The sequence below is a fragment of the Hypomesus nipponensis genome, chromosome 21 (assembly GCF_054491055.1).
Source record: "Hypomesus nipponensis isolate SF chromosome 21, ASM5449105v1, whole genome shotgun sequence".
Classification (NCBI taxonomy): domain Eukaryota; kingdom Metazoa; phylum Chordata; class Actinopteri; order Osmeriformes; family Osmeridae; genus Hypomesus; species Hypomesus nipponensis.
This window is the reverse complement of record NC_140381.1, coordinates 5,282,766-5,294,110: the sequence shown is the minus strand read 5'-3', so window position 1 is coordinate 5,294,110 and position 11,345 is coordinate 5,282,766. Positions and strand designations below refer to the sequence as shown.

The following is an 11,345-nucleotide window of genomic DNA, read 5'->3' as shown; positions in this document are numbered from 1 at the left end:
TAACGATGCGAGGTGTGAGCTGAGCGGTGTAATCTGTTCGAATGCCGGCGTTCTGCTTCTATGTCATATAAAAAAATAATTTCGTGCGATAGTAGGATGGGCGGCAGGAGCGCTCCATAGGCGCGTGTGGACGGTGTCGGCTCATGCGCGACACGGAGATCGCCTACTGATGTTACTGTAGATACTGTCCAGCTACGAAATAAAGAACGAGAGAAAGAGAGGGAGAGAGCGAGAGAGAGAGAGAGAGAGAGAGAGAGAGCGAGAGAGAGAGAGAGAGAGAGAGAGAGATTGGCATACGGTTTTGACGCTGAAATTGCTGTCGCGATCGGTTGTAGGCATGTCTATCTCAGTCTGATGTCCTCAGGGACATTTCTTTCCATGCTGATGGGCAAAGATGATTACATGACAAGATTGCTCGGACTGCACATCCAGAAGACGTTTGGGCCAACATAAATGACCGTTTTACAAATGCTAGAGCTACAGGTATTTTGCTGTATCTATAGGTGTGTACCATGTCATCAACTTGGAGGTATAGGGCTAGGCAGTTGGGTAGCCTACATACAAATCAACAGCGAGATGTATTTTTCCCAGATAAAACTTTTATAATGTTAAAAGTTCACATCGGCCTAAATAATGTAAACAGTATTTTGCTGAGTTGAATTACCCAACCACGCTCCTCCCATAATACTGAATTATATAATAAGCTCCTAGCCATGATTTCCTATCAAATTAATGCATGCCACTTCTAGTTCACCATTGGGCAGCCACACAGCGGGCTACGCTGAGTCGTGCAGTCGTTAAGATCCCACTTTCGGAGACCCTGTCCAATAATTCTGCTTGATGCAGGCTACACTGCTTTCTTGATTGTCAAGACTGAGGTTCCTTATAAATAGCACTGGAAAGTTTCCAGCAAGAATGGAAAAAGTGGTTAGGGCTCTAGGGCAACTCAGTTTCATTGTGTCTTTGTTTTAACCCTTTATGGCAAGAGAAGGACTTAATAATGGGGAGTAAAGGATGGAGAAAGAGAGAGAGGGGGAGGAATGTGAGAAAAGAAAGTTCTGTGTTTATGTCCGTCCATTATTTAGAACGGCTATTTTCTTCTCTCGCAAAAAAGGTTTTACGACAGAACACCTTTAGATACATCACGGACATAACCGACATGCAAGTGCAACCACGACACTATTACGTCCTTAGCCTGCAGCAAAAACTTACCTAACCAAAAGGAGAGGAAGCCTTGGCTAACTGGTAGAGTTACTAAACAAGACGAATTTCCTGCGTCTCCAGGGCGCACAAAAGAAAAGAAAGACGAGGAGGGAAGGGGTGTGTGTGTGTGTGTGGAGGGGGGGGGGGGCAGTGGAGCAGAGGGAGGGAGGGGGCAACAAATTAAATCCAGTTAAATTGTTTTTCCATAGCCAGTGGGCTTGGCAAAGGACTCACACACACAGAGACACACACACACACACACACAGACACACACACACAGAGACACACACACACAGACACACACACAGAGACACACACAGAGACACACACACACACAGACACACACACAGAGACACACACACACACAGAGACACACACACACACACACACACACACACACACACAGAGACACACACACACACACACACACAGAGACACACACACACAGAGACACACACACACAGAGACACACACACACACACAGAGACACACACACACACAGAGACACACAGAGACACACACACACAGAGACACACACACACACACACACACACACAGAGACACACACAGAGACACACACACACACACACACACACACACACACACACAGAGACACACACACAGAGACACACACACACAGACACACACACACACACACACAGAGACACACACACACAGACGCAAGATGCGAGATAAAGCAGCGGAGAGGACGATGCAGAAAGCGCCACAGTCCCAGATGTGAAGAGAATGCCTGGAATTTCACCCACTTTCCCATGTCCGACTGTCGTGTGTGTGCTTGTGTGTGAGAGAGTGACACCACACCCACCACCAGTCCTGCCCTGGCTCACAGCTAAGGGATCTCAGGATAAGTAGGGCCTGAATGTATTTAAATAGGCCTACACACACGGACAGGACAGATAAGCTAAGGCGCTGCACAGATGCATGAGGGCCACATACACACTTCACACACACACGGCCAGACCTTGAGATTCCCCCGTCCTCCCCATATCATCTCCACAATCATACCCTCATCTTCTCCAACCGAAAGGCAATCACCCTCTCTATCTCCCTGCTTTCCCGGTGTGTGTGTGTGTGTGCTGGCATCAATAATACAGCACCTTCTTTCCTGCTGTGATAACACAATAACACACCGCCAGTTACCTCCAGTCTGGGATCGCTCGACACAGCGCGGAGGCTGTAGTTACACACACACACACACACACAACACACAGCGGTTGCTCCAGACATATTTGGGTCATGTCTTCCCTATCCAGGGAGCCTGTTCTGCTCCCTTCCTGTTCAAGCAACAACATGGGGAGAAACCCTACGCTCAGCACATCGCTAAGGTAGGGGACAGGAATAGCTCCATGAACTGAATAATACTGGGGGTGAGGGACTGGCGGGTTGTGGCTATGTGGGGTAGAGGGAGGGAGATATCCCCTATATGATGAGGTGTATGGAGGAGCTGGTGGGGCGCATGTTTACATGAAGAAGAGGTCTGGTTCAATTCTTGGGGACAGCTGGGCACACACACACACAAAAAAAGGAAGAAAAAAACATTTTTTTGTAAATATTTTATCATATTTATCTTTTATAAAACGAATGACATTCCACATTCAAATCCCCAAGTTGCACATTAGTGCAGTGACAAATCGTCACTGTGACACGAATAAATAGCAAAGTATTGAGCCCTAACTGAAACACTGAGTCCTGGAGGAAGGGGGGGGGGGGGGGTCTTCTCTGCCCCCACCAGCAGACTTCTGTCCTCCACTCCATCTTAATATTCGACGGCGACTACGTCAACTTTAGTTCACTTCTGCTTTAGTTACATAAATGCTTCATATTTCATACTAACCCTGAACAACCCCCCCCCTCCAGACCAGACCCCTACTTGAGCACTACTTCCTAGACCTGTCTAGGTGCAAGCAACCAATCAGAATGTGAAAGGTGGAGCTGTTGTCGAACTCTTGGTGGGCATATCACACGCCCCATGCAGAGGGGGCGGGACCAGGTTCGGGCTGGGCCCCCGTGACGGGCGTTCGGATGGAGAGAGAAGGAAGGAGGGAGAGGTGGAGGAGGGAGGCGAGAGACCCAGTGTACAGTGTGAATAAAGAGAGAGAGAGAGAGAGAGAGAGAAAGGGAGAGGAAGAAGGACACAGAGAGAGAGAGAGAGAGAGAGTGAGTGTTAAAGAGAGACAGAAAGAGAGAGAAAGAAAGACAGACAGAAAGAGAGAGACAGAGAGAGAGAGACAGAGACAGAGAGTAAGAAGAAAGCCTAATTGTGTCCCCCAGTTCAGGATCAGGTGGCCTGGTCAGTCCAGGTGGGGGCCATCATGGGGAAGCTGGCTCACTCACCACGCCCCCACAACGAGGTCCTGTGTGCAGAAACAAAACAAACACCACCGCGGTCACGCTCCACATTTTCGCTTCTGAATGACACGCGTAGCCGTTACAACACGGCATTGCAAGGAAGGGATTCGTGTCATGAACCGTGCTACGTCAGTTTCTCTGAACTTTCCTGTCAGAGCCTTAAAGTGCATGTTTGGAGTCGTAACGCCGCAGATGTAGTCCGAGTAAAGTTCAGCGAGCTGTCTCTCCACTAAAACAACCTGCTATTTTAATCGAAGCAGAAAGAGAACAGGAAGGAAGAGAGGAAGAGAGAGAGCGAGAGATAGGGACACACAGACCGCTCGCTCGCTCACCAACGCCCGCTCATTTTGAACGGGAGAAAGGAAGGAGGAGTTTAGGGGAGGGGAAGAGGAGAAGAGAGGAGGAGGAGAGGTGAAGAGAGGAGGAGAGGAGTAGAGGAGAAGAGAGAAGGAGAGGAGAAGAGAGAAGGAAAGGAGAAGAGAGAAGAAGAGGAGAAGAGAGAGGAGAAGAGAGAAGAGAGAAACAGAGAGAAGGAGAGGTGAAGAGAGGAGGAGAGGAGCAAGGAGAGAAAGAGGAGAAGAGAGAAGAAGAGGAGAAGAGAGGAGGAGAGGTGAAGAGAGGAGAGGAAGGAGTAGAGAGGAGTAGAGGAGAAGAGAGGAGGAGAGGTGAAGAGAGGAGAAGAGGAGAAGAGAGAAGAAGAAGAGGAGAAGAGGAGGAGAGGTGAAGAGAGGAGAGGAGTAGAGGAGAAGAGAGGAGAGGTGAAGAGAGGAGGGAGAGGAGGAGAGAGGAGGAGGGGAGTGTACTCGGCAGCTTCATGTTTAAGTCATCCTAAGCAAACCTCGGGGAGCCCGTTCCTGCTTTTTAAAAGATTCAGTGACGGAACGCAGCAAAGTCCTTGTTTGACATCCCTCTACTTTCCAAATCTCACCCCCCCCCCTCCCCCACCCACCCCCACGCCTCCCCTGAACTCTCCCAACACATCTCTGGAACTCCTGGCTGTGCAGTGCCCATGGAAAAAGGGGAAAGGGAAAAGAATTCTCTCAATCTGTCACTCTCTCTCTCTCTCTCTCTCTCTCTCTCTCAATCCCTCCCTCCCTCCCCTCCATCTGACTCTCCCAGTCTCTCCTCCTCTCACTGCCCCACAATCCCTCTCCCCCTCTCCTCTCCCCCTCCCCCAGCTCTCTCTGCCTGTGCATGCTCTGTGGCTTCCGTTCCCAGTCAGACAAAGTGGCCTTATGTAAGGAGCTTCTGATGCCTTGCTGATGCTGCTGTCTTGGGGCTTATTTACCCAGAGTCCCCAACCCAACCCACCCACCCACCACTCCCCCTTCCCCCCTCCCACCCTACCAGCCAGGAAGGTACAGTACGAAGGCCCCGCCTCCCCCCAACCCCCACCCACCCCCACCCCGACTTCAGCTGTGGGGGACCCACCAGGGACGTTATGCGTGTGTGCATGTGTGTGTGTTGGGGGTATAGGGCTGCTCAAGGAAGGTGAGCTGAGAGGTTGTGAGGCTGGGTGGAGAGCTGAGGTCATGTGTCTGTCTGTCTGTGTGTGTGTGTGTGTGTGGCCGGGCCCCCACCGTCTCGTCCTAGGGCTCCCTCTCGGAGGACACGTCTCCGTCGGCGCCGCTGCTGGCGTTGGGGTCCTGTCTGGAGCGCGGGGTGGCCTTCTCCCCTGCCTCCCTCACAGGCAGCCTTGGAGCGAGACTTCTCCTTCCTCTGCTGCTGCTTCTCCTGTTTGGCTAACTAGGGAGGGAGGTGAGGGAGGGAGGGAGGTGAAGGAGGTGAGGGAGGGAGGGAGGGAGGTGAGGGAGGGAGGTGAAGGAGGTGAGGGAGGTGAGGGAGGGAGGTGAGGGAGGGAGGTGAGGGAGGTGAGGGAGGGAGGGAGGGAGGGAGGGAGGGAGGGAGGGAGGGAGGGAGGGAGGGAGGGAGGGAGGGAGGGAGGGAGGGAGGGAGGGAGGGAGGGAGGGAGGGAGGGAGGGAGGGAGGGAGGGAGGGAGGGAGGGAGGGAGGGAGGGAGGGAGGGAGGGAGGGAGAGATGGATTCGGACTCACAAACATGACAATTCTTCAGGATAATGCTAACATTAGCCAAACAATGTCCCAAGGGCACTGTTCTCATCAGACACGATGATCATGTTGATGGGCTGGGCTGGAAAAAAGAAACAAGACAAAAAGAAAAGGGAAATGAGTAAGAGAGAGAGGAGAAGAGAGCATGAGTGAGAGAGAGAGAGAGAGAGAGAGATAGAGAGAGAGAGAGAGAGAGAGAGAGAGAGAGAGAGAGAGAGAGAGTGAGAGAGAGAGAGATGGCTCCTCTCCTCACTGGTGGGTGCTATTTTGAGGCATCCTCCTGATCACTCTCATGATGAGGTTATTGTTAGGACAATGAAAGCAGTCACATTCATGAATAACCGTTCCAGCCTCCCCTCTACACAATTGTCATCAATCCCCTTAACGAAGAGGGAAGCCATCTTGACCCCCGCCTCCCCTCCGCTCCCCTCCGCTCAGTGAATACACCCCACCACAACATAGACACTCCACAGCGGCCTACCAGGGCCTTGGCAAGAAAAGTCCTATAAACACATACGCTAAAAGTTTCATGAAAGCCAAAGGAAAATGCAGTATTTATGACTTAAAATGCCAGGCTAAAAAACGCTACACTGCTCCAACGTTGAATTATTGACGATGTGAAGTCAAAGACACAAAACACACCATGTATCTGGTTGGATACCCCCCACCCACCCACCCACCCACACACCCTCACCTCACCTCAAACCACCCCCCCCCCCCTCCTCCCTTGTAGGAGCAACTCGCCTCCCATCCTTATCTCCCTCTGATGTAAGCCCCTACATAGGACAGAAACATTGTAGAGTTGTAAACCAAACAGCAAAAAGAGAGGGAGGAAGGATGACAGCGATCCCGGCGAAAGATAAATCCTTTGTGTGTGTGTGTGTGTGTGTGTGGGAGGAAGGACTCCTCTGTTATGACATCATCCCCTGTCATGCTGTGTCGAGTCCCTCCCCACACCAGGAAGTCCGAGTCTGTTCGCTTCCTGTCCGCGCATCAACCTCCGAACGCTTCCTACCCCCTGGTAGGTTGACAGTGTGCATTTCGCCGAAACATTCACACTTTTCACAGAGCATAACTCGTCTTGTTTGCGTGTCATCGCTAGCTGGGTTGAGGCCCACTGTGGCTTAAGATAAAGCTTTGATTCATGGAAAGACAAGGACAGAACTCCACATGGTCCCCCTCCCCTGTCAGAGGGTAGCCTGTTCCTCTCCCAGAACTACCCTGTGCCCAGTCGTGACCCTGGGCCAAATTTCTCCCTCCCTCTCCCTCTCTCCCCCTCTCCCTCTCTCCCTCCCTCTCTCTCTCTCTCTCTCTCTCTCTCTCTCTCTCTCTCTCTCTCTCCCTCTCCCTGACCCCCACAAAATCCCAAAGAGACAAGATTAAAATTCTTAGGATTGCTTAACATCTCCCCATTGGGTCAGCAATACAAGTTGCCAAAACCAAAAACACTGACAGGCGCATGTACATACACACACACACACACACAAACACGCACACACGAACAGACTCCCTAGTCTCAGCACACATAAGCATGTTGGCATCGTTCCACAAAAGTGACTAGAATCCCATTCAGGGAAGAATAATCAAGAATCGCTTCGACGGACTAAAACGTGAGCCCATTGGTTGGGGAGGCAAGCTCCCCGGCTCGGACAGCTTCCTGATTGGTCGTGGCAGACTTGGCTGGGGTTCCAACTGTCTCAGAGAGGAGCAGACAAAGTCTATCCATGCTCACATTCCTTTGGGTTAGATGACCCCCTTGTCTTACACAACTCCGTCTCCATCCTCAGTCACCTTAGAAAGGAATCAGAATAAAACGTCGTCTTTCCGTTATACAAGACAACCAGGAAAGCCATACACCTAATAGCCAGACACTACTGGAACTCTATCCATAGGCTTCATGAAAACTGACGCCATACATTCCCAGGGAGCTGATTGATATCTGCGTACAGTATGGAGGAAAAAGTACCACAGGGTCCTGACCTCTCACTGCAGGAAACGCACATCACAAGTCGATGCAGCACGAATCATTATTCCACTTAAGGGCCGCTATTCTCAGCATGACACCGAGCCGGGCAGCGGAATCGGGCGATCGCCATGGCAACAGAGTGGGTCAAGTGTGGGGAGTCAGACGAGACCCCTGCGGCGCGAGCGTGGCCACACACACACACGCGCGCGGCCTTGCCAATCAAACATACTGTACACTTTCTCACACACACACACGCGGCCGTGCCAATCAAACATACTGTACACTTTCTCACACACACACACACACACACACACACACACACACACACACACACACTCTCTTCGGACCACCATTCGGGCCCTCTGGCAGTGTGCTCAGCAGGAGGGCTTTCAGGGCTGACTGTAAGAGGAAGGACCAGGGCAGGGGATCGAGGCGACGGCAGGCCCCTTCACAGCATCGTCAGCTGGGAGGGCCTCGCTCCCGGCTCAGGGGGGGACGGGCCGCTGAATGGGGATCCCAGCGAGAGGACGCGTCGCCCTCCGGTGGTGGAGGGAGGGATGACGCAGGACATGTGGGCACCGCGGAAGTTCAACTGCCTGTAATCCATTCTGCTATTGGAATATGCTACTGGTAGGTGCTGTGGGCCCTGGTGCTGTACCTGTTTGGGGTCTGTAGCGAGCACGGAAGGTGACGACAGCTCAATGGTGACCGGCCCGTCGTTCTGGATGTGTACCTGCATGTGAGCTCCAAACTGTCCCATCTGAGAGAGAGAGAGAGAGAGAGAGAGAGAGAGAGAGAGAGAGACCGAGAGAGAGACAGAGAGAGAGAGAGAGAGAGAGAGAGAGAGAGAGAGAGAGAGAGAGAGAGAGAGAGAGAGACAGAGAGACAGAGAGAGAGAGAGACAGAGAGAGAGAGAGAGACAGAGAGAGAGAGAGTTAGGACAGTCCTATACAACGGATCATAATTGTTCGGAACAGGGGCATTGCGGTTGTCCCCGATAGCCAATCAAGCAGCAAGGCCTCAGAGGCGCGCGCCACACCCTATTTCTTCCCCTTCTCCCCCAGGTATGGTTGCTCTCCTAAAATAGCCCTCTACCGCCAACAGTGATTCAAGAGTTTGCGCCTCCTATTAATCTACTTCAAAGCGTAATGGTGGAGGGAGGTGGCACCTTGCTGCGGTGCAACGGGGACAAGCTGCGGGGGGGGAGGAGGGGAGGAGGAATGTGGGCGGGGGGGGGAGTAAGTTAAAACTTAAATGCTCTCCTTTCTTTACCAGGGTAGATTTATGACACCATCTGTACTGAGGGAACACACTTGGAGGGGGGGGGGGGGGGGGGGGAGAAATAAAGTGCTACATCATCATGTTTCCTCTCCAGAGAAAGCAAGGCAGGGGGGGTTGCAGAGAGAGAGAGAGAGAGAGAGAGAGAGAGACAGAGACAGAGAGACAGAGAGAGGAGGCTGAATTAGGGAAGCTTGAGTGTCCCTAACCCAGGACGAGGAGTCCTCCTGCACCTGCAGCTCCCCGGTGGACTGACCCAGATCCAACACCGTCACCGTCGGTGACACCGTCGTCGTCACCGCAACCTGGGGAGGTTAATATAGCCCCTCCCCCCTAGAGTGGAGACCACCGCAACCTTTAACTATAATAGGTCCCCCAGCAATTATACTGATCCCAGCATGAACACACTAACAGCCAGCCTGTCACCCCAGTCCTTATATTCCCCATGGTGATTCACTGGCATAGGAAATAACAGGCCCAAACCTTAGATGACCCTGCTCTATATATATATATATATATATATATATATATATATATATATATATATATATATATCTTACTGAAACTGTGAACTATAACCTAGACTATAACCTGCTAAATGAATAAATGTAGAGGCCTATTATTTCTCTACAATGGTGCTGAACAGAGTAGGACTCCTATGTTTGAGAAAGACCTCTTTGGAAAAGACAAGCTCCCATGGAAAACGGCCTTCGGGTGAAAGCCTTGTGTTCCAGTCAACAAAACCCCCAATCAACAATCTGTCAAAGGGTTTTGGCGCTGTAGTGACTGACAGTGCAGGAAGGGAGGGATTGTAAGACTATAGAAACGCAGCTCATAGCCTATCTCAGAGTCATACAGACTCAACAGTTAAGCACATCCCCCCCCCAACCACGTATTTTACGCACACAATTATATAACTTACAATATCTATCTAATTTACAGTTGCAATACTATTCCTCCTGTTTCCAAATACTGCACAGATTAGATTCGAATTTTCCCTGTGTGATGTATTTCTGTATTTTGCTGTTTGCTTATGCTGCAGTCAAGAGTGCAATTCCCCACGGAGATCAACGAAGTAATGCACCGTACTGTTCTGTCCTCTAGTCCCCAACCTTTGATGAGTTCAGGCTTGTAGGCGGTCCTCATGGTCTCCAGCATGTGGTTGTAGAAAGGCTGCGCCAGCTCTGCGGGCATGGCGGAGTGGAAGTCGGGCTTGTTGCCCTTCAGGATGCACTGCAGGGTGAACTGGCTGACGCACAGCACCTCGTAGTCGCGATCCATCACACTCCGGCTCCACGCGCGCCCGTTCTCGTCCTCAAACACACGCAGGTTGAGGATTTTTCTGACACTGGTGCGCAGTCGATCAAAACAGAGCAGACTTCATTGAACATAATAAGACAGAAAAAAAGACACAACAATTCCGGGTAGAATAAATGAGGATTGGAAGTTATATAGTGGAATAACTAGAATAATTAGTTGCGTAAATAGATGAATGAGCATTTTTGCTTCACAGTTGTGCTGAGCAAAGCAGATGAATCTTCAACTAGCTACAGTATACGTGCAATTATTTACTTATTTACCCTCCCAACTGCGGCAAGCATAATGTATTTTTTGTTTCTTCATGAATAAGGAGTTTTGTGCTACACGCACTTACATGTAGTCCACATCCTTCTGCGTGTCTTCCACCGATATTCCAAGTAGTACACACAGACCTCGTCCTATGGAACTGACCTGTTCCTCTCCCACTGTAAAACAGGATTTAGTTGACAGTGATGATTGATAGCTTTGATTGACATCTTGTAGGCTCACCCCCTAACTGGCGTGAATTTCTGACAGCGTTGTCAACTTTCCGTCCGTCAATTCATGCCGTTTTTGTAAATGCCTGCTGCTAAATCCTGCTGTTAGTTATAGTATACGCTAGTAAAACACACATTTCCTACATTGATTTGTTGGCTAGCATATGTTAGCCTGCATGCTAACTGGGTTCATGCTTGCCTAACCATATACTGAATGAAAGTCACTGACACGATTAAATGAAATAATACAGCCTAAAATAGTTTACTAATACTTAAATTGAAACTAAACAAATACCTGTCACACTCGCTTTAGTCACTCTTTGGATTATCGCTTTCATTGTTTTGATTATGCTGGCGTGCACACGTTCTCAACTTCCGATTGCTCCAATCAGTGAGTAACTACCCTCTAGTGGCAAGATATGGTAGTACCATACTCAAGATATTTCCAATAACCTACTGTAGCCTACTTTAGCGAGTTGCTGGATGTATTCGGCAAAAGTGAAATTATTTTAACGTAAAGATTATTAAACAAATGACTGAGTTTTGATTTTGATAAGTTTTTGTCAAACGTTTAATTGGTGTAGATTTTTCAGCAGTGGAAAGATTGTATTGTTTTTCAATATCTCGATATTGCCATATAGTCAGACTTGCAGAAAACCGATT

At 50.1% G+C, this 11,345-nt stretch overlaps 1 protein-coding gene across 1 annotated transcript; it reads right to left on the bottom strand.

Annotated features, from left to right (window-relative positions):
* Nucleotides 1-5,158: 5,158 nt before the first annotated feature.
* On the bottom strand, nucleotides 5,159-11,149 carry dtd1 (D-aminoacyl-tRNA deacylase 1). Its single transcript, XM_084684890.1, is given in 6 exon segments — nucleotides 5,159-5,246; nucleotides 5,248-5,319; nucleotides 8,267-8,368; nucleotides 9,976-10,234; nucleotides 10,541-10,631; nucleotides 10,978-11,149. Coding segments are annotated over 6 exon segments (651 nt in total). The 5' UTR covers nucleotides 11,021-11,149; the 3' UTR covers nucleotides 5,159-5,162.
* Nucleotides 11,150-11,345: the final 196 nt, after the last annotated feature.